Source organism: Labrus mixtus, chromosome 2 (genome assembly GCF_963584025.1).
Source record: "Labrus mixtus chromosome 2, fLabMix1.1, whole genome shotgun sequence".
NCBI lineage: Eukaryota > Metazoa > Chordata > Actinopteri > Labriformes > Labridae > Labrus > Labrus mixtus.
Genome location: NC_083613.1, coordinates 33971244 through 33994915, shown reverse-complemented (window position 1 = coordinate 33994915; position 23672 = coordinate 33971244). Strand labels below are relative to the sequence as shown.

At 44.8% G+C, this 23672-nt stretch overlaps 1 protein-coding gene across 1 annotated transcript in view; it reads right to left on the bottom strand.

Moving 5' to 3' along the window:
* Positions 1-23418, bottom strand: part of LOC132995643 (nidogen-1-like) — a 36038-nt gene extending 12620 nt beyond the window's left edge. Inside the window, exons 1-11 of the mRNA XM_061065717.1 lie at positions 23078-23418; positions 9392-9694; positions 7023-7252; positions 6349-6902; positions 6085-6225; positions 4872-5123; positions 4413-4613; positions 4096-4329; positions 2621-2758; positions 1425-1553; positions 545-688 (exon numbers count right to left, since the gene is read on the bottom strand). Coding sequence (XP_060921700.1) covers positions 545-688; positions 1425-1553; positions 2621-2758; positions 4096-4329; positions 4413-4613; positions 4872-5123; positions 6085-6225; positions 6349-6902; positions 7023-7252; positions 9392-9694; positions 23078-23293 — 2542 coding nt within the window. The 5' untranslated portion in view covers positions 23294-23418. The remainder of the gene's footprint in view (positions 1-544; positions 689-1424; positions 1554-2620; positions 2759-4095; positions 4330-4412; positions 4614-4871; positions 5124-6084; positions 6226-6348; positions 6903-7022; positions 7253-9391; positions 9695-23077) is intronic.
* Positions 23419-23672: the final 254 nt, after the last annotated feature.

Sequence of the window (23672 nt, the reverse complement as noted above, 5' to 3'; positions counted from 1 at the left end):
GTCTCATTTATTTAACAGCAGTTAGCCCTCTAGTTTCTCTTCTTGCACTTTGACTTCACATTTGCACACCTCCACATTGGTTAAGAGCTCTTGATTGAGCTCAGTCTCTGTCGATGTTGTCCTTGTACATATGTGTTGTGTTCTTTGAGCTCCTGCTGAAAAAATAAATTCCCTCCAATTAAGAATCTAAATCTCCTAGTTCTGATTATTTGAAGGTTAAGGTGTTCTTCCTCTCTGATACCTGCAGGGCTGCAGGATCCAAAGCATCATCAGGTGAGAGTGCATAATTTTGGACTTTTCATACAAGCTGCAGATAAAGAACGTTTGTGAGGACAGGACCTCTGAGAGAAATCAAATGTTTCCTTTTTTCTGCTGCTTCAAACAAAGATAAAAAAAACTAACTTTGTGACCTTCAAAAAACTAAAACGCATCTCCGATTAATCTGAAACTGAAGACGAGCTGATAAGTCAGAACACAGAGTGCCAGTCCAAGATCTGCAGACACACACACACACACACTCAGCTGACAGAGTCTGCACACTCACCCCGACACACCCGACCGTCACCCACAAATCCAGGCAGGCAGGAGCAGATGTAGGCGGAGCCTCCGGTGTAGCTGCACTGAGCTCGTTGGGGATCGTCACAGTCATGGCTTCCTCTCCGACAGTGATCAACCGGACCGCTGTGCTCTGCAGGACCAGACGGAGATTATTACAATGATGATTAAAAGGAGGAGAGGAGGGGAGAGCTGCAGGTCAAAGAATCAAGATTAAAGCCAGAGAAAAGAGAAAAGGTCAAAGATGGAGGTCAGGGTGAATACTTGAGGGAGAGGCACAAGGGGACTAAAGTCAGAGATGGAGGTCATGACGTTAGACAAAAGGTCAAAGATGGAGGTCAGGGGTACACAGGTAAGTTTGAGACAGAGGTCAGGAGGAAAGATCAAGGTTGGAGATGGAGGTCAAAGAATCAAGATAAAAGCCAGGGAAAACACAAACAGTCAAAGATGGAGGTCAAGGGTACACGGGAAAGTTGGGAGGTCACAGGGACAGATCAAGGTCGAAGATGAAGGTCATGACTGTAGACAAAAGGTCAAAGATGGAGGTCAAGGTGAATATTAGAGGGAGAGGCACAAGGGGACTAACGTCAGAGATGGAGGTCATGGTTAAAGACAAAGGTTAAAGTCCGGCGTGCACTGTGAGGTTATATAAAAGTCGAGGTGGAACGTCACATCTTCAGTGAGAAACATTACGTCATCGCTGGAGTGACTTTCTGTTTGTGTCTTTTGGCCGACTGAAGAACATCTGTACGTCCAACAAGAGACTCTTCAAATAAAGCTTCTCACACACACGGGAACCACACACTCCGCCCACCCACACAGCTGTCAACACACACACACTCACACACACACATGCACATAAACGTTACCGATGCAGGTCCTTCCATCGCTTGCGAACACGAAGCCGGTCAAGCACTCGCAGCGGAATGTTCCGGGCTGATTGGTGCAGACGGCGTTGTTCCCGCAGATGTTGTAAGTCTCTCTGCACTCGTCAGTATCTGTGAATATGGAGATCGGTGATACACAGAGGGAAAGACCAGAAGAGAAGTGTGTTCACTCAGAGACCGTGTTCGAGGTCTTACAGGGAGACAAAGATGTAGATTTACTTCAGCGGAGTTCTGTGGCCTGCAGCGGTGAAACATGTCGTAATGGCTGCAACAGAATTCCTGCAAATCCACTCAAAGGTCCACCAACAGGCATTGAGCTTGAGTGGAGACCTGGACCTGGACCTGGATCTGAGTACGCTTGAGCCTAAAGTCCGGTTCATTTGATCAGTGTGAACTCAAACGTACCATATTTGGGTACTGAGTCCGCTTGAAGAGGTGGTCTGGGGCACGATTCATAAGTACAGTCTGCGGGAAATGTGAATGCCACCGTGCTCAAACAAGGAAGTGGACCGCAATATGATGTCATTCTAAACGTCTCCTGTCGCTTTAAAAACCGTCATATGTTTCATCCTCTGAGCTGCATGGTCGATGTGGAAGTAGGAAGAGGGTCTCAGAAATGACAAAAACATCCACAGTTAGCAGGATGGGCTCAGTCTGCGAGTGGTTGCCATGGTTACTTCTTCTTTCTGCTGCTTGCTGGATATGTAAACCAACTATGTGCATACTGCCCCCTGCTGTATCAGACTGAGTGCAGACGCCAAGTGTAATCAGGCACGGAACGATGTTACTAATGTGAAAGCAGACCAGCGGGGGAGGGGAACGGTAAGATATCATCGTGCCTAATGAATGAAAATGAAAATGCCCTAAAAATCGGAAGGCATCACAGAAGGGATCACAACAAAGACGGAAGATCCATGCTGGGGCACAAGTTGATCGTTTCATGGGAAGAGGGAAATCCGTGTTTCAAACAGGAGAGCGGCGACATTGGTTGCCTTCCAATTTCTTTGCTTTTCAAAACAAGCGCCACAAAATGTGATTAATCGCCGTTAACTGTTGAAATGTTGCGGTAAAAATTTTAAATTGTCTGACCGCCCTATACTCAACAATTTCCACCACTGAAAAATTCTGGACTTTCAAAAGTTTCATGCTGAGATGAATGCGTGCAGAGGTGTTGTTACCATGGCAGTAGCGTCCGTCTCCAGTGAATCCCGTGGTGCATTCACAGGTGAACTGGAGGCCTTCACCTGGCCTGCACACAGCGTTGATGTCACAGCCGTGTCTGCCGGTGAAACACGGGTTCTGCTCTGGAAGGCTGCCTGTGAGAGACATTAAAAAAACAACCTGTTACAGAGAGCGCTTCCATTTGAGAATGTTGTTTTTTACACATTTCATCCCTCAGTTTATCGTGTGTGAGGGGAATGTTCGTCATAGTTCACATTTTCTTTGAAGGCGACTGTATTTGGCAGTTTCAGTGAAGCCGTCACAGAATCAATACGAACGTACAGAGACGTATCGACAGTTGAGCAGTCTGAGAAGGGCTGTTGTCGTCTTTTTTCCCATCATGCAGCTGGGTGTTGGAGCTCAAGGTTTGAAGGCTTTCCTCGCGGGAACCCGGACCCAGATGTTCCGCTTTCTGCAGCTGAGTCATGTCTGTTTGTGTAACCGAACCCCGGAGCATCCCATCAACAGCCCCCACCTGCCCTTTTTACCTTTCACCCCCTCTTTCTAGTCAGAAAGGTCTTCCTGGTGCCCCTCCCCCGCTCCCCTCCCCTCCCCTCCCCTCCCCGCTGTGGACTGGATGATGGTATCTCATTGACCTTCACTCCCTGCCAACACGCTCACAGCCTCTCTGATTGCAGCTGAGGAAATACAGCCGGGCTCAGATTACTGTTTATCTTCCTCTGATGTTCAACTGCAAACACTGCCGGCCGGCCGGGGCACTAAACTGTCGGAGGCGTGTTGCGCTGCATTCCTCTGATTAATAACACACACTTTTTTCCTCTGAGTGACCCTGACAGACGACCACGAGACACGGATGTCTCTTTTAGGACCCCGTGAACAAAGTGTGACATGTTGTCAACCGTCGCTCTCCTGATGTGTGAACACACACTCTCATCAACCTGAAGACACAGCAAGATTTATTTTCCTAGCATCCAGGGTTGGATGAAATGAGGAAAGGAGCCACGGGTCCTGGACCAAGGCCTCTTACCACTAGGCTACCAGCGACGTTCTGTCAAAAATTATAATAAAATTCTAATCCATGCCAGGGACTCGTTTTCTCACAGATGAACCGAGTTGTACATCTAAGTTTGTTAGCTTGATGCTAACACATAAAGGAAATTTCCATTAGCAGGCTAACGTATTTAGCGTCCCATTGCGATAATGTAAGAATCTGTTTTAATTGAAATGATTAAGTTAAATAGTTTGCCACGTGGAATAACAGAGATTGCATCAACATCGTTTTTCAACATTATGGTCATATTAACAACATATTAGAATTTCAAGATAACATAGACAACGCTATATTTGATTTTTTTTTCTTTCTGTATTTCATAAAATCAGTTTAACGCTTATTACGGTAATTCTCTCTTGGTACCTTTTTAAAAATCAAATTTCGCATTTTATTCAAACTTTGTTAGACGTCAGCACTCACTGTGGACGGAGCCGATCTTGTTGCTCATGGCGTAGCGGATCAGGTCGTTTTCGGCGTCGAACATCACGAAGATCTGGTCCACGCTGAGCTGCTGGGTGGACGGCACCTCCCTGGTGGCCTCGTCGTGCTGGCAGCTCTCGAAGGTGACCGTCTGACGCCATTGGTAGCTACTGGTCTGGGAGGAGCCGTCGGGGGAGGAGATGGTGTAGTCACGGTTTGAGGAGGAAGTGATCACTGAGAGAGAATGACATCAAGTATGACCATGAGTTCTTTTACATTTCCTCATCCATCTGTTCTCCGTTGGAACGTGTTCTTACAGTTTCGGTCGTACTGGTAGATCTCTTTGTACGGGTTGATCTGGACCGAGGATCCCAGCGGGATGGCGGGCAGACGACCCTCCAGCTCGGTGCTCACCACCAGGTGGTCGTGCTCGTCGATTCCTTTAAACTGCTGCTTGATGTTCAGACGCTCGTTCCCCGGATAGAAGATCACCTCGGCCTGTCTCGTAAACACGCCGCCTTCAGGGGAGTGTGAGAAAACATGTGAGTGTCTGAGAGAGGTTCCACAACGTTTAACCACACACCATGACAGGCGAATGTTCAAATCTAATTTTTACAATCTCAGAGCAGACAACCCCCCTCCCCCACTATTACATTAAAGCCTCCCACCTTGAGTGTGACCTCAGAGGAAAATGGCTGCGATGTGAATTTGGTCACCGTCTTTGAAGCTGAACAGACGCATCCGACACAACTTTTAACAAAGACTAAAACGCTCACCAACGAGACTGAAGCCGTTCTGGTAGCCGGGCTGCTCCAGAGCGAAGGCCCAGCCGATGACTCCGCCCAACGAGGACAGCAGCTGCAGGGATGGGCCAAGGCTCTTGGGGATGTTGCTGATGGCCACGTAGGCTCGTCCGTCATTGGCGACCACGTACGAGTGCAGGTCGTTGTTATTGAGCTCGATTGGCAAAGCAGAGTTCCCAACAAACACTCGACCATTCACTTTTCCGTTCATTCGCTGTGGTTTTCCTGGAAATTAAGGATATAATTAAAAACATTTTGAAACTTTTAGTCACTATGACAATAAGATGAAATGGAACAAAGGTTTTAAAACTTTAGTATTTTCCTTTAACATCCAGTGATGTTCAGCGTCAAATGATTACAAGTTCAATAGTGTCAACTGAAGGGGAAGAGCATAGTTAAAGCAACAATGTGTAGGAATTTGTAGGAATTTGGTTTGGTTACGCCTCCATCGCCTTCAACGACGTGAACTTGTTGACAAGCAGAGGGCGGTGAAGATGCTGTGAGAAGCCCAAAAACCACGTCGACTGACCAGGTTCAGTAATATGACTGGATTTTGGGCATATATAAGTCTGCTAGCGTCTACAGCCAGTTGTTAGCTAACTGTTAGCATGTGGAGTATGTGTTTGTGTATTCAACTGTTACCATGACGACTACAGACCCTGGCTTACCAGCTGCATAGTAGCTGAGATAGGTTTGTAAGGTTCCAAACTTGTGAAGCTAACTTGAAGGTCTGCAAGGTAGGGGACAACATTTTGGGGTCAGATGAATTTATTTATTCATTTGTATACAAACCTGAGATATCGGGTTGGACGACTTTCTGCTGCCAGTAAAGCTGCTAAACACGAGACAACGATGACACCGTGGGCAATTGTTTTTATTACTCATCCCTTCTGATTTTATTAGGCTAAGGGTTCTGTATAATTAGGGGACATGGCTTATCCGATTGCCAGACGGATGCCTTGTGGCTCTTGTCTGTTACTAGACGGTGACGGTTTCCAAGATGGCGACCGCAATCGTCGGTCTTCAAAACTTCACTTCAGGATTTACTGGGTGACGATACTACTTCCTTGTTTACTACAGTCTATAGCTAGATCTGTCTTTACCCCTGTTGTGTCCGTTAATTACATTTTAAGAAACCTAGCATCGGAACTCGAAGAGTTTGAGTAACATGAGAAATGGTTCTCACCTTCAGCAACACAGTCTTTCCCGTTGCCGTAAAAGCCAGGGCGACAGTGGCAGCAGTACCCGTTGCTGTAATCCCGACAGTCAGCAAAGGCCGAGCACTTGTGCCTGTTGTGTGCACATGTCTCCAAATTGTACGCAAATACTGTAAGAGAAAAAACAGCCACAGGAAGAACCAATCAGCATGAGGTCAAAGGAAATACCACTTCAAAACTTGAGGAACAAGCTAGACTCCAATCTGTGAATAGTTTAATATTTTATGATTTACCGTTAACGTTCAGATCTTCGTCTTCGTCTACCACGACGATCTGGGGCTGGTGGGACCGGGAATATGGTGGTACTGGTTGGACTGGTTCAGGGTTGGTGTATCTTGGTTCGGCTGGAACAGGGTCAGGGTATCTGGGCTGGACTGGTGTGTATCTATGATCGGGGTATCCGGTCTTGGTTTGGTCGGGGTATCTTGGCTCAGTTTGGCCGGGGTACCTCGGTTGAGCCCTCTCAGGGTCGATGAATGCTGGTGTGACAGATTCAGAAACGGCGTATTCTGGCTCATACTGGTCTGGTTCTCCGTAATCTGGCTCTTCTGTCTCCGATTCGGTGTACCCGGGCGTGGTGACCTCTAGTTCTGGGTATCTGGGTCGGTTCTCAGGTCTGTAGGTTGAGTAGTCCCCGACGTGTTGCCTTGGCAGCTCGGTTCCAGCAGGTGGGATGGCGTCCTCATACTCAGGCGGGCCGGAGACCATTCCAGGAGTGATGGATAAAAAGATCGGAGAGGAGCCAATCTCGTAGACCCAGACTCCGTACTGTCCCGAGGTCGTCTTCCTGGTTGGGTAAAGGAAAGAGGGAAAATCTGACTCGGTAAAAATAAATGTTACGCTTGCTTTAAAGTAAAAGTATAAACTCTTTCATAGCTGATGTAAAATAATGACACCAGATTCTTACTCTGTGAGATCCCTGATGGAGCTCTCTTCTTCGGTGGTGATCTGGAAGTAATCTCCCTGTTTGGTTTTCCAGAACCATCCAGTCACGAGGCCTTCATTGAAGCCAGCCTCTAGGAGCTTACTCTCGCCCCCTACTGAGGTGGACAGGAACTGCAGGTGGTGTCTGGGGTACAGGAGGATGGCGCAGGAAGACGACTCCATGGACACCACAACCAGCTGGAAAGTGTTTCTCTGAAAGAATAAAGGAAAAATGTGCATGAGCAGAAATGTATTTTCTTAGTTATTTGAATGATTCTTAAAAGGCCAATCGCGTTTACACGGAGGCAAAAGTCTATTAACTTCCTAGAACTCATTACAAATGGTGAAACTTTTTCAATAATTGCAAACAGTCTTCAAAGTGAGACCCTGTCCTCTCTGACTGGAATTTACTGTTCTTATTTGTTTTGGTTGTTTCTGGGCAGCGAGTTGGTGTATTTCCTCCAGCCAATGACGGCGCAGCAGGTGAGTTTAGGAGTGGATACAGTTCAGTGATTGGCCGCGATATAACGGACATGGACGTAGCAGCAAAGAAGAGAAAATATAATCAGAGTGAGGAGAAACACCAAGTGGATAAAGCTGGTTCTGAAATGAGGGTGAACCTTGTGTTGGCTTTTACCCGTGGACGTGGAGTTGGTCTACTTCCTGTTGGACAGGCAGGTGACAAACACCGGCAGTTAGCTTGTGCTAGCATGCGACAGCTAGCAGTGTAGGTACAAGCAGTAAATGTACACACTACGTCCTGCAGTGAGTGTGAGCTTCTGGGGGTGATGAGCACAGGAGGAGGGGCAGTTTGAATGTTGTGTTTAAAAGCTGAAACGACTCCACCTTTAACTTGAAGAGGTTAGAGGCCATGCAGCTTCTTTGGGTATTGCTCTCAGTTTAGTGGACAGACTGATCAGAGGTGTTTATCAGAAGAACTTTAAAGCGGTCTTATTGATATGTTGCATGTTCGTAATTAGCTGCATACTTACCCTACTTGCCACCAGCCTAAATTCAAGAATGCCCTGTTTTTTTTTCAGAGTATGAGGGTGCTCTTGCAGAGCTCCAAGCAGTCACCACGGTTAATGATAAGCTAGCCTTTAATGGCCAACAAATACCTCAAAAGGCTGGCTTCTTATTACACAGGATAAAGGTCAAATGTCAGACCACTCAGGGGTCAGCAGAGGCTATATCCACACCCGAGCCAGCTAGTGATCTGTTAAGAGTTGCACATGGGCGCAGCAGTGCTGATATAACAGGCTCTACTTCAATGCTACATGTTGATAGCCTTGGCATGCTACTTACCGGCCTCAAAAGCCAATGACGAGCCAAGCCAGTAGCCACTCTGGCGGATTTATAGACTGGGAGTGCTTATAAGCCACCAACTGATTAACTGATGTCCAGCTAATTGAAGGATGTAGAATAAAGTCGTTCGTTGCAGCAAGCTAGTAACCATCTTTGGCAGCTAGTAGCCAATTTAGTAGCTAACACACAAACCATCTTACGTCCTTGAGTTGCACATGAGCAGGGTATTTATGATATGGCAGGCTGTACAATTAATTGCAGGATTTCTACCAATGTGCACATTTCAAATAGTTCCAATCCCGTTTAAGGAAGAGGACACAGAACACATATGGACTAAGAGTCAGAGTTATGTAAACTGCAGGGAGGGGAAACCATAGCATGACCGGCTGCAGAATATATACATTATGATAAATGAGGTGCAATGAGACAGAAATGTCCTGAATGAGGGGCTTTACCGCCGTGTTATTTCTGTCCATTACATAACTCTTTCATGATGTTCATCCAAAGAAAACAAAATAAGATACATTTGATACTTTATCCTAAACTACTTCTCATGTTTGAGTAAGCAAACAGAGGCGTTTAAGGATTGATGTCGGCGTAATGAGCCTCCAACAGGAACAGGAGGAAACTTCCCCAACTGAAACATTCTTTACTGATGCAATTTAAACATTTTGTAGTTCCTTTCTGAGCAGCAAGACACTCTCAAAAATTGGCAAAATCCATCACAAAGGAACTAGTAATCATTCAGGTTTACATGCTTTAGCTCTGTATCTTTGTTTTGTTCTTATCAGGAGCAGACTAGGCGTGTCTGGGTCTATTTTAGCATCCAGCGGGGGTAATTAGATGCAGATTCCCTGACATTAAATCTGCAGCCTGTGGCCTCAAACACTTTGAGAACAAAAACATTGTCTTCTGCACTTTTGAACTTTTGTTGCCACCATACAAAGAACTCTTACAGATGTTAGTTTTCTCCTCAACATTTCAGCAGTCTTCAGTGCAGATCTGAGATATGAAATATGCTTCTTTAAAACCGGAGTCATCTCTTACCTTAGCGTCCAGTCCGTCCCCTCGTCCAGAAGTCCCTCTGGCGGCCATGTTCTCCCAGGTGACGATGAAGGTGCTGCTGGGGTCCACTCCGTTGTCTCTGGGGAAAGCTTGTCTGATGTGTTCGGCGGCTCGATTCAGCACGTCCGGGCTGATGTCCGTCCTGTAGTAGACCCTCCCCTGTCCGTCACTGTTGTCCAGGTCGCCCAGCAAGGCGGCCATCATTTTGAAACTGGCGGGCATCTTCCCCAGGTACTCCTCCTCAGCCGGAGGGTCGACCATGGACACAAACCCATTCGTGTTAATCTGGAGCAGAAGGTAGATGAGTGTTTGTTAATGATGGATCAAGACCAGAATAACCGTCCTGAGAATCACAAACGGACGTCCAATAACTCCAAATGATGATTTTTTTTATCTTCCAGCTTTAAGAAACTGGCATTACTTTTATTATAAGACCAAATCCAGAATAGCGACTCAGAATCTAATCTCAATGTTTGGTACCACATAAGACCTTAATATTTGAGTCAACTATTTAAATCTAAAATGTTTTGAATGTCTTATAAAATAGATGTGTGTTTTTCATTAAAGGTCACATATCCTCCTCCTCTTCTTCAGTTTAAATAAGTCTCAGAGCTCCTCAAAACATGTGTGTGAAGTTTCTTGTTCTAAATCCACTCTGATCCTGTATTTGATCATGTCTATAAACCCCTCTATTTCAGCCCTGCTTAGAACAGGCTGTTTCTGTGTCTATACCTTTAAATATGTAAATGAGCTGTGTCTGACCACGCCCCCTCTCTGGAAGGGCTTGGGTGTACTCTGTCTTTCTCGCTCCATGTCCTATTGTTTACGGTGAGAAGGCAGACTCAGAGGGCAGAACAAACACCTAGCTGTGGGAGTGTCACCCACCTGGGGGAGGGGCTACTGCCCTTTGTGATGTCATGAAGGGAAAAGACGGAGAGGATGGACTTTTCTCATCATTGGGGGGTTTGTAGACAGTCTAGAGACACATTTTAGTGTTAGAGGAACAAGTTGAAGAGGATTTTACAGAATATGTGACCTTTAAATATTTGTAACTTTTCAGTACTAGAGAGATTTTATTGTTTTATGACCCCTGGTTTGGAAAAGTCACAAAGTTTGGAACATTTAGACAACCTTAGCCGACATTTCATTACTTTGCTTTTTGTGATGTTTATTCAAATGTTTCATATTCTTAAAATCTATCAAACATAAAGGTCATTAGTATTGCTCAAGCTAATATAGTGTTAGGTCAATTAAGATCAAATCAGTGAATCACTGCTTCTGTTTTTAAGACAAATTCGAGTTCTGATCAAATTATTCCAAAAGTCCAAAGGGAAGAAATGTTGTTGCAATAAGACAAGAGTTTCTGATTGTTATGGTTTTTATTTAGAATTAATTAAAGATGGATTATACGAACAACAATCTCGACAGATTCAAAAGGGATAAAAAAGGATCCCCGTCAGCTTCAGCGGATGTCTGTGGTCCTCCCGGGGTTAAGTTATTAACCAAAGATTAGAGCGCCGTCACAAAAAGAGAGAGAGACTCGTTCAAGCTCATGACTATATGTTTAGTAACTTTAATGGAAAGCAAATTGAAAATAGGAAAAGTAAACCCAAGAGGCGTATCTCTTTTGGTCAGTTTGAGCTCCCGTAGTTTGACTGGATTATCAGTTACCGGGTTCATTTATACAAGGGCCCCCTTTGGACGAGCAATGGGCCGTGACCATGAAGGGAAAAAGTTAAAAAGAGGAAGGAGAAGATGAGAATAAAGATATGATTTGTTTGTTTTAAAAAAAAAAGAGTCTTGATATCTGAGTGAGGAGGGTTGGTCGTGAAGTCCAGACTGGAGCAGATCCAGTAAAAACCAGTTAAAGATTCTCCCACAGCTCCACTCTTCTGTGCAGCTCGACTCGCCTTGTCAGCCCACAGGAATTCCTCACAATAACTTCCCATTCACTCGAAAGAAAGGGATCTTTTTAACCTCATTAACTCAAATCCCCCTCACGGCGAATGGGAACAAACGGCGCAGTGACCATTTTGAGTCCAGAACACCATGAACTGGGAGCAGGAAGTGTTTCCTCTGCACCTGAGGCAGGACACCGAACGGCTCCAGGTAGCCTGATGAGCATGAGTGTACGGTCTCCATTTGTAGAAAGATCGTCGTTTTATCAGTTTATGGAGACAGTGCTGTTTCAAAAAGTTTTCAGGAACCCAAAAACACCATTGTCATGTACACAATCATCAAACCAAAATGCAATGAAAGGTTTCCATCTCGGGATGAAATCCTTGCCCAGTAAACCGTGCCTATAAGCATCAGAAATGATCGATCCGACCAACATTCAACAAACATTTTAATAGTTGTTTTCTTCTCCTCGAGGACTAAGTTATACCGTTTAAAAAACGGAAAAGGAAGTGTTGGCTGGAAGTCGTTTAATCTCTGGCTTCATCTGAATCATGAAGAAAATCAGACGATGCCTTAAAACAAACACAACCTCACATCTGAGAACTTAATAATGTAGACTGCTGTTGTCAGCACTAAAGAGTCGGACAGACGACCAAATGTTGAATCACACGCTCACCAGGACAATGTTTGTTGACACCTTAAGATTTAACGAAGAGGAGTCGAGTGTCGGTGTGAAAAGCACAAAAGAGCTGATAAGAAGCTGATTGTGATCTCATTAATGTGAAAGGTTGATGCCATGCAGCCGACACCCACGACCTCTGCTTCAGTCAGGCTGTGTCTTATACAGGAGGGCCGCCACCACGACCACGCCAAGACAGTAAACACACACACATGCTCAGGCTGCAGACTCTGATGGTGTCGTGTGTGTGCGATGTCTCTGATGAGGAGATAAACACGTAAAGCGTAGCCTCGATCAGTTGTGTAATTTTAGAGTTTCAATTCAACACATTTTGTAACAAAAACTAACAAATCAGGCCGAGCGGTAAACCAGCAACTCCTTCTCTCTAAGTATCGTATTTATTGTGTTGGAAATTAAACCGTTTGTTGAGATGCCCTTTTTTTTTCAGCCCTGGGCCGCCATTACGTCGCTTTCTTCAAAGCCACCAGACTCCATTGATAAAAACAGCAATTTGACACGGCAGAATACGAGAACTGCTGGTCTACCTCGACCTCAATGTGTTTTGAAGCAGTGGTTGTCAACTGGTGGGTCGGGACCCAAAAGTGGGTTGCTGTGCTGTTTTAAGTGGGTTGCAAACATGTGACTGGGGGAAGAAAAAAAGTGTCAAAAACTCTATGAAGCGCTCTTAAAACATTTTGTTCCTTCACGTTTCGTACCACATTGGGTCTGAATTGCAATAAATCTGAAAAATATCAGAAATTTGGGTCACAATTTTCATGAAGGACTTGGTGGTGTGTCCTTAGACTAGACCAGTTGAGAACCAGTGTTTGAAAGGGTTAATTTGAATCCAACAAAGCATTTGGGTAACAAACAAACAAACGGATTGATTCAGAAGTAGACGAGCGACTCCCGTGTTCCTGGAGCTTAAATCCCTCTTTTTGTCAATGGAGTCAGGTGTGTTTGCAGAGAGAGATGTAACAGCTGTTTGTGGTTTAGAAAAAAACATCTTCCTCTGTCTCTGCAGGGATCCTTTCTGTAATGTTGTCAGACACTTGGAATAACAACGTGAGCCTGTCAGGGACAAAAAGAACGACTTTGAGAGGAGGCACTTTGCAGCCATGACAGCCTGGTTCACTGCTGCGACTCCAGAACTGTTTGTACTTATTAAGACACCAAAAGATGTGCAATCTGGGTAAAACACAAAGGAGGGTTTTGTTCCTCTGAGCTTTATCGTCTATATTTGTTAAACATGCAGTTATCTGAGGGTGGGGGAGGGGGGAAGGGGGTGAGCAGAACAGACGTTTGGCCTCGTGCCTGGAACACATCAGCAGCTTCGGACATAAACTGTATATGTTACAGTTACTCAACGTTATCTCAGCATGAGAAGTTCTGCCGTCAGCCGGTAGAAACGAGACAGCTGTTCAGTGCAGAGACGTCCGCACACACAGATGAAACCTCCTCCTCTTCAGGACCTGATCAGACCGCTGTTTCAAGCCGCCGTACTTACACCTCTGTGGCGTTCAAATTCAATCTGAATGTCATGGAGGTGTGATGGGGGGACAAAGTCATCCCCCCGCAGTTTTAGCGGAGCCACCAGGGGGAGCAGCGCTGTGTGCACGTCTGACAGTGTGTGTATGTGAAGCTCCTGCTGTGCTTTCTCACAGAAAAATTCTGGGTAAAGTTTGAGTAAAAAATGTGGTTGTTTGAATGTCGGGATTCGGGAATCTTTCAGGAGTTTGGTGCATGTGAGGAAGAAGGATGACCACTTGAGTTTGACGGTGGGAGTCGTTGGCCGTTAGCTTGTTCTGCTCAGACAGTAGACCCCCTGTGTGCTCTGCGGTTGAAGCTGGAGGGTCTTCATCTCTGCAGGCGTCTCCTCTAAAGTCAGAAAACCTGCTGGGAGCTTCCGGCCTCTCGCCCTCATGCTGCTGCTGTCATTCATGCGTCTCTCTGGAGGAAGTCTCTGCAGACTTTTTTTCAGAGTCAGCCGAGCAAGACGCCGCTCCTCCTATTTCATCTCCTCTCTCATCTCTCGTATTTACTTCTCTTCCTGTTTGCAGCTCTGACCTTTGAAATCTGCTGCAGAATGCTTTTAAGATCTGTGACAGACCTGCATCTCCTCTGCTCGAGTCGACGATTATGCTTCTCTTTGTGGTAACATCATATGTTTGTTGTTTTTTATCTGCCGGGACCGTTTCTTTAAAAAAATAATCTGATGAGATTAAAGCCGTCAGATTGGATGAAATTCTGAGAGCAGGTTGTTCAAAAGAAAAAGGATACCTAAAAATCAGATAAAATGGGGTAATCCAGTGTGTGTTTAAGCATCTGAGAATAAGTTTAAGATAACTTTGATTCCAGGATCCTCTTGATCCCAGCAGAGGTTTGATTCAAACTGGATTACAGATTACATCTCGCTCTTGAACTGTTGCGTCTCTATGTTGACAAGGTTGATTAATTACAGATGAGCGTTGTAAACGAAATCAAGAATTTTGTCCCCGTTAAAGTTAATCCTGAATTTAAACTGACGCATCTGTAGCCGTGTTCAGACCGCCGTTTCAGGCTGCGATGTTCGCCTTCATCTGAATGTCGCAGAGATGTAATTGGGGGACAGTGACCCCCCCTTCAGAGATCGTAACAGAGGCGTTACAGAGGAGAGATGGGATCAGCTGAGCCAGCCGGGGAGGGCAGCGCCGTGTGTGTGTGTATGAGTAATATAATCCCTCCAGCGAGGGTCTACCCGGGTCTCATCCCAGTTGGACGTACCGACCGAGAGTTCGCTTCCCTTTTGTTGTTATAATATGCAATAAAATTACTATTCCAATGTCACTGGAGTTATTGCCAGTGATGGGCGGACTGGGATGTACATTTTAGTTGTATTTAGCGTGATGCTAACGCATAATGGAAATTGCAATTAATGGGCTAACAGATTTAGCAATACCGTCTTGGTTACTTAAACTTAAGTAAAAAATGATCTTCAAAAGGATTTTTAAGTAAATGATATTGTTCCTTAAGTTAAGAAATTCTAAATAAGTTTCTTTGCATCTCTACAGTTGTGAAACCTCCGAACATATCAAACCGTATGCAGATGACACCTTATTTTACAGACAGAAATCTAAACATATATATATATTTTTGCATGTTTTTTATTGATCTGAATCTGAAGAACAGTTAAACGGAGACTTAAACATGTTATCAAAGACTTTATGCTTTGAACAATGACGTCTTTATATAGCTTTTTATTGACTCTGATGCATTCTTCTTCTTTTGTTATCTAATGGCGGTTAGCAAAAAGCTTTCAGATGCGGGACAGCCATCGTCTTCTTTCTGAGCGCTTGCCATTTTTCTTTCTTTCTTTGACTCTAAACTCAGAAGTCAAATTAATTTTGCCCGTGCGTCCGTCCTCCTCTTGTGTGCAGGAACAGTCTGAAGTACAGTGGCGGTTTTGTGAAGTCTACATGTTCCCTGCTGCATATTTGTGTAATAATACATGTTCTGTCGGAGGACCTGCAGCAGCAGCAGCAACAGCGGGGCTCTTGCATCACACATGTCCGACCCCTGAGATCATCGTTATCAGTGTGAGAACGTTCGGGGAGGAAACACCCTGAGCACTGCCATCTGGTTTTGGAGGACAGATGTCTTGAATCTATACATTCCAGATGTGCCAACCCTGGGACTCTCCGCTTCCTGCTGAGGACGACCGGAAAAAAAATAAAACTCAGCAGCAGCAGCAGAAGCTTCAGCTGGAGACAAGCCAGAGGATTTAATGTTACAATCGGCTCGGCTGCGTTTCCAAACCTGACGTCACTTTAGATACAAGAGGGAAAAGCTTGAGGAGTATTTCTGTAGTTCTGATAATTACTGAGCAGGCACAGAGCAACAGGATGCCACTTACTTTGGGGGGGTGTTGGAGGCACTTAAAAGAGGGGGGTGGGTCCCTTATGGACTGAATACTCAAGGCAACCAATTAAAACTTCACCCTGTGGGAAAATCCCACAGAGGAGCCTGAACAATGACAGCTGTCAGTCCCACATTTTTTTCTGAAAAATCGACATCATTACAAACGGCAGCGTTCACACTTACAGAACTCTTCAGACGATCCCAAAGATGAAAGAAAGATAGAGACTCCTCCTGACGGGAGGCAGAAAGTCAACTTTGAATTATTGTTGTACCTCCGAAAAATTAGATGCTTTTATTAAAGAAGTAATATGTAACTGTGCCCCCTAGTGTTTAAAATGTGTACTGCAGTTTAAATTCAAAACATTGTAGAGAGCTGTCTCCCCCCACCCTCCTCTCTAGAGTCGATGCTCGAACGCAGGTTGCCATTTGATAACGTGTTGGTTTTATTAAAAATTAGGTTGCACAGAAGCCTATCGACCAAATCCATAGAAGGCTCATTTTATTAAACTTTCAGGCCCCTGTACTGTCTGGAAAGCGTGATATTGGGGTCGCTCTGTGGACCAAATTGTTAAAGTTGAGCCGAGAGACCAAACAGCTTGTGGGGTAAAACCAACAGGACGGCGAGCCTCCGTATATTTCCTGTCCTGTGTGTGAACACAACCCGGGGTGAACGCTGTTTCACTGATTTATCCTCCAACAACAAACCTAATGTACACGTCCGCTCAGAGTTACACAAGTCCCGCCTGCAGCGCCTGAAACCTTGGAGGTGACCGGAGCGAGACGTTCATCATGTCCCAACAGCTTCCTGTAGAGACCCCGAGTGCGCTGTGTGGTCTGCAGCCCTGTTGTTTTAACGGAGGAGGGGCAAATGGTGAAGTGACTGAGACAAAAGAGAGGAAACACTCGAGGCGTTGATGTTTCACCGTGTCAACGAGGTCCAGCAGCTCGAGGAAATTACTTTTCAAAGTAAAGCGTTTTGCAGACTTTAGAGAAGATATAAATGTATTTCACCGTTTCCTACTTAGAGGTAACTACACAACAAATCGGATTTTAACATTTAATGCGTTTATTTCTTCCCCGCTCAGCTGAGAAGCGCTGTGAAGTTTGTCGTGGACAATCTAGCAAGTGGCGACCAATCGGTAACCTCCGGTGCTGAAAAATGTGGCCAATGCTGAAGTTTAAATGCCTGCAGTTCCTCAAGTGTCCACTAGAGGCTGGTTGCAGAAGCACAGGAAGTCACATACACACCCATTCTAAAAAGTCTGTTTTTACAGCAGAGATTAACATGTTTACAGTCTGGTTCAAAAAACCAAATAGGTGTGATTAGCTCATGTCTCGATGGACACACACTGTACGGGGGGTGAATGTTTTGATGACTCATCAGTTTTGATTTGATGAAGGATAAGAGTTATTCACAATAAGGCGTGTAGCTGACCTGATTGACAGGTGGGCGCGGTGTAACGGTTTGTCAGGAGGTTTAAAACCCGCCTCAGCTCCAGCTCTCAGCCTGTCGTTAGGTTGACTGAAAGTTAGACTGAGACAGCATTTCCAGCACGGAGACCGCCATCGATGAGACTCCAGCACCCCCTGCAGGAACAGACGGGTGATGCCACTCAGACTTTGTACTTAAATATTTATAGTCTTTGCATCTGACATAGGCTCTGCAGGTGATCAGAGAGAGAACCTGAATGCATGCCTTGTTTTCTAAGAAGCCCTGTCTGCTATTTTTCTCTTCCAGCTCACGTCGGCTGTTTGTCTGTAAACAGATACGACTTCACGATTATTGATCCCAGGAAAACAAATAGATTTTTTCCGTTAAAAATCCCGATATTCGAGTGAATCGATTTTTTACCCCACACCTGGTCAATATATTCAACCCCCTCACTATTTTTTCATTGTATGTTCCTACACCTGAGAGCATAGGTGGCTGTGCACCCTGTTGGTCCTTCAGCTTACACTTCTGTTTGACTTCCAAGTCAGGGAACTGTGGAGCATGCTCAGAACACCAGTTTGGATATGAAGGAGTAAATCGACCCCCAACAGCATTATCAAGGTGTGTTAACTCACACTAGGCCATCCATACCGTGCCCAAGCACGTTTGACCCCCACAGTCCAGTTGGTTTGACTAATGAGTTTTATCTTTAAGAAACTGGTCCGAAATCAACCCAGCTCTACATTTTCAGATATCAGCCGCCATATTGGTAATGTGAGAAGCTTCACATCAGGATCTGTGAGAAACGTCTCAGAATGAAACTCAAAGATGTGGCAGGATTAGTCTTTAAAGGGGCCACAGGGTAAACCTTGTAGGGCCTCCATTGTCTGCAGACATGACCCCCCCACCACCTTAAATCTCTCTACATGCACCCCCGCCTACCCCCTCAACCTCCAGGTCACACAGACACCAACAGGACGTCAACGTTAAACTTTCTGTGTGGATCAGTCAGTTTGTAGATATTCAAAGGTCAAAATCATTCAAGTCTTAAAGTGGATTTGGTCGCAGGAAAGCTCTACGAAACATGACCCACCTGAGGAGATAATCTACCCCCAGGTGGTCTTTGGGGGGGGGGGGGGGGGGGCTGAAGCCTGAGGCAGGTAGCTGCCCAAATTGCCCACTTTGTAAAGCGAAGTTACACAACAACTCTGACTCCTTACACCACCCAAAGATAATTAACCTTTATCTAAAAACAGGATCCCATCTTATTGGTCAGAGTTTAGAACCAAATGTGGACGCTCCAATCTGGATTAGCTGTCACATGACCTGAGGAATGTAGTGTGTGTGTGTGTGTGTGTGTGTGTGTGTCCGCCCGGTGAAAGGTCTTTAATTGACTCACATTCCAGCCTGTGTTCACTGATTCACAGAGTCAAACACCTCCAGACAAACAGTAAGCTCCGCCTCTTTTCTGACATCAGTGTGTCTAATGAGGAACTACAGGACAGATTTAAGGTTCTTCTACTTTCCCTCTGCTACTTCAATTTATACTCCTGCTCCTCTAACTTTATCCGACAGCTTGAAGTTGTTTTTAAAGTTAAAAAACTCTGCATGCAAAATAAAACTGTCAAAGATTTCAAAACGATACTTTGAGACTTTTTGAAACCAAGAGTTTAGTTCAAGACGAGTAATGAGAGTCTACCGATCAAAAATGTAGGACTTGTTACCAAAGACTATAAATATTAATGTACGAAGTCTGAGTGTTCCTGCAGGGGGCGCTGGAGTCCCATCGATGGCGGTCTCCATGCTGGAAATGCTGTCTCAGTCTAACTTTCAGTCAACCTAACGACAGGCTGAGAGCTGGAGCTGAGGCGGGTTTTAAACCTCCTGACAAACCGTTACACCGCGCCCACCTGTCAATCAGGTCAGCTACACGCCTTATTGTGAATAAGTCTTATCCTTCATCAAATCAAAACTGATGAGTCATCAAAACATTCACCCCCCGTACAGTGTGTGTCCATCGAGACATGAGCTAATCACACCTATTTGGTTTTTTGAACCAGGCTGTAAACATGTTAATCTCTGCTGTAAAAACAGACTTTTTAGAATGGGTGTGTATGTGACTTCCTGTGCTTCTGCAGCCAGCCTCTAGTGGACACTCAAGGAACTGCAGGATTTTACAATTCAGCATCGGCTTCATCTGAGTTTTTTTTAAAGTGTGCTGGTCAGACTTACTGCAGTCAGAAGAACCCTGCAGGACTGATGTGGATCTGAAACCAAAGCTGCAGACACGGCCGCAGGGCAAACAAAGAGAGCAGGGAAGAATCTGGTTTTTGTAAATGCGAGGTGATTAAGAGCCAATAGAAAAGCTTATCAGGTGTAAACAAACACAAACAGAGAGAGAGAGAGAGAGAGGGAGGCAGACGAGATGATTCACTTATCAAACACACCAATCAGAGACATGCTTGCTGAATTTAAATTCAAGATGTTACAACATGAAAGAGCTTGAAAACAGAAAGAAGTCGACAAGTTCTGTTTACCACAAGAAGTGAAGCGTGAGAAGAAGTCAGAGAGCTCAAAGCAGAACGAGAGTCTCCTGAAGCACTAAGATCAGTTAATGCATCGGAATGACGTCACACCCGAGTTAACTACGTCTCATTGGCGAGTTGGCAACAAGTGAGACGGGCAACATGGACGTCTGCAGGAGTACCTTTGTTTTGGTAATCGGTAAATGGACTTGAGCTTGTAGAGTTCTTTTCTCGTTTTCTGACTACTTCATCTTTCCACACTGGAGGACGCTGCTCGAACACGACAGACATCAGTGCACGCCATATTATTTGCATAAAGAGTCTGTCAACCCGGTGGCTATGGATGTCCAACTGATACATCGGTGCAGCGTTTTTTATTTTTTGTGCCTTTAATGGAGAGATAGGAGAGTGGACAGAGCTGGAAATCAGGGAGAGAGAGAGTAGGGAACGACATGCGGTAAAGGAGCCACAGGTGGGATTACCGCTTGGAGGACCATACATGGGGTGCGCGCACAAACCACTGCGCCACCAGCGCCCTGTGCAGCGTATTTTTAAGGAAAAATCAGACGCCTGACAAGTTAAAGTTTGAAGGCGAAAAGTGAAACAAATGTTTGCCTCTGTGAGTTAGACTGAGGACACATTAGAGTGTATTACTTGAACACAACCCCCCAAATATTCAACACTTCAGATACTTCACCACTTCATTGGCTGTATAGTTTATTCTAAAACGCTTGCTTTTTGAATGAGGCTCCGTAGACTATCTCCAGTTCACTACAGGCAAGCACGGCGCTACACCGGGGCTAGGGGGCGCTATAGCCCCATCACAAATCTGTCTAGTCCCTGTTAAGCCCCCTCACAAATATCTGCTTTTGTTTGGAAAAAAAAGGAACTTAAAGGTAACTATGAATTCATGAAAATCGACTAATCAAAGCACCCCAACATATCAGTCACCGGGAGAAAAAGAACTCCTGTTCCCGTCCCCGACTACAGGAGAACCTAAATGCTGATTCAGAAAAACACACGACTACTTCAAGTTGAGAAAAAATGCAAAAGTGGTGAATCTTCTTTGTGTGTTGGCCTAATGGAGCCATGAGTATTTGCTTTGCCTCTAATCAGAGTGAAGGAGTCCAGGTGTCACTGGAGTGACTGGAGAGAAAACCTGATCAGGTGTGAACAAACAAACAGAAACAAACACAGTGAGTGAATGTGAATCCTGAACAGACCAATCAGACCACCTGGATCAATAATCACAAAGAGATCATCACAAAAAGCACTTTGAGCGAGAAAAGGAATGAAGACGACAAAGTTACCAAAACATTCGATTTACACGACTTGACTCGACGCCACATTCCCATCAAACAAAGACAAATGTTTCTGAAACGTTAGAGCAGAAGTTCCCAACCTTTGTTTGACCTCTGACCCCACTCAGGGGAGCCCAGACGTCCCAAACACAAACAGCTCTATTATACAACTATTATTTTATCAATCATGGGATTGTTTTTTTCTACTGTATTGCAGTGTAAATATTCATGTTAGACCGCAGTTTCATGTATCAGAGGCAGAAAAGCCAGGATGAGATTTTACTTTTCTCAGTGTACGATGAGTACAGCCAGGTGAGCGTGCAAATTAAAGGTCACATATTCTGTAAAACATACTTCCCCATGTTCCTCTAACACTATTATGTGTCTCTAGTCCGTCTACAAATCCCCCAATGATGAGAAAAGTCCATCCTCTCCGTCTTTAGCCTGCTCCACTTTTCAGAAAATGTGTGCTCAAACAGGCCATTTGGAGATTTTCCCTTCATGACATCACAAAGGGCAGTAGCCCCTCCCCTAGGTGGGTGACACTCCCACAGCTAGGTGTTTGTTCTGCCCTCTGAGTCTGCCTTCTCACCGTAAACAACAGGGCATAGCAACACCTGAGAGATGAAATTGTTTATCGAGGTAAGCACATAACATTTAAAGTATCGGGTCCGATGCTGACATCGCTAAAAAAAAATTGATACCGATATGTCGGACGATATCTTTCTTAGAGCTATCTTCGCCTGTAGAGATAGATATAGATAAACACATTTATTGAGTTGATCCCTCAGTTATCAAACACATGTGGAAAAGATTTATAATGAAGACAAGATGGTCACTCGACTGGAAAGAAACTGAGCATGTACGTGCATCACCGCTCGACACTCTGGAGGGCAATAATGTAATCCATATAGCGCCCTCTGCTGGTGAAACAGAACTACTAGTGTAATACAATGAAACTCAAATTAAATGCTGTTTAACTGGTGATTAAATCTCGTAATATCGGAGATCAAATTAAGCAATAACGATAGTGACGCTATGTGCTAATATCGGCTGATATTATCGGCTGGCTGATTAATCGGTCGGGCTCAAATTTTAAGAGTGATGTTTTAATTTTAAACATCAAGAGGCTGCTCTAAAAGTCAAGTGATGGTTTTATAAGCTTTGTGTTGCAATATAAAGAGTAAAGTTTTACAAAGATTATTGAGCCCTAAAGAGTTTATTTAATGGTCGTTGTTACTAACTGATGGAAAAACTTACATTAAAGGTGCACTATTTAGTTTTGGTAGAGAATATGAAAGTCGGAGAAGTGTAAAGATTCTGTGGTATGTTCATTACTTTATACACAAACTGTCCTCAGAGGAGAATGTGGTCCCTGTAACACTGTTTGAAGATAAAATGCTATGTGAGAAGTTATGATGGGGGGCCGCAACAGTGAAACCGTCACTCTCTGGTAGTTTTTTTTTTTGTAACTCCAAACAGCGTCCAGGGACACATTTTTCCTTTGAACAAAGTTTGTGTGTTCAGTTCAGAAAATATAGCAAAGAATTCATTCACTTCTCCAGCTTTCAAATTTCACTATCAAATCTACATAGGTCACCTTTAATCTACATAGAGCACCTTTAAACATCTGGAGAGAAATAAATGAGGAACTTCGTTTGTATTTCAGTCATTTTAAGTTTGTTTGCGTTATCTTCTGAATTAATGATTTCATGCATTTTTTTTCTGAGCCACACAGAATCAAAGTTTTCCGATAAATTTAAAACTTTATTCACTTTGTTATTTTATTTTTTTGCAGCCAAAGTCAGCTTCAGTTTGTACTCATTTTACCTAAGGTCTAAATGGATTCTTTTGCACCTTTTCTAACTTTTATGAATGAACTTCATGTCCTTTTAACCTACAGTAAACATGCTTTAAACTGGGTTTCAAACTCACGTAAACTTTGTCGAAGGTTTCTCCGAAGAAGAAGAGGGTCCCGTTGAGGGGCAGCTCGGCGGTGGAGTCCGAGCCGGGGGGCAGCAGCTGGTCTCCGGCTTCTTCTCCGAACTCGAACAGCTCCTCCAGCTCCAGAGCCCGGGTCGGAAGAACTCCGAGGCTCAGCAGCTGCAGGCACGACCAGACCCACAGCCAGCTCCGGGACCGGGGGCTCATTTTTTTCCGTGGGGCTCCGCGGAGAAGTAGGACCAACAGCGGGGATCTCCAGTGAAGGACGCCGGGGAGGAGGTGAGGGCAGCCGGATACAGCGGTGCACAGCGGCGGAGTGAAGGAGAGAGTGAGGAGGGGGGGAGGATGAATGGATGGAGGAGCAGCGGGAGGTACGGCGCAAAGAGAGAGGGAGGGGGACGGGGGTGTGACTTCCGGTAATAAGTTTCAAAATAAAGTCGTAAACGAAAGAAAAAGTGGAATTGTTCTTCAAACTGAGCTTTTAATTGAACGCGGCTGTGTTGAATGCTTCATTCTGATTAGCCAGTTACCCATAGCAACGGTCCGCTCTCGTCAAGAGAGGAAAGTCAAACTGTTGCTAGGGACA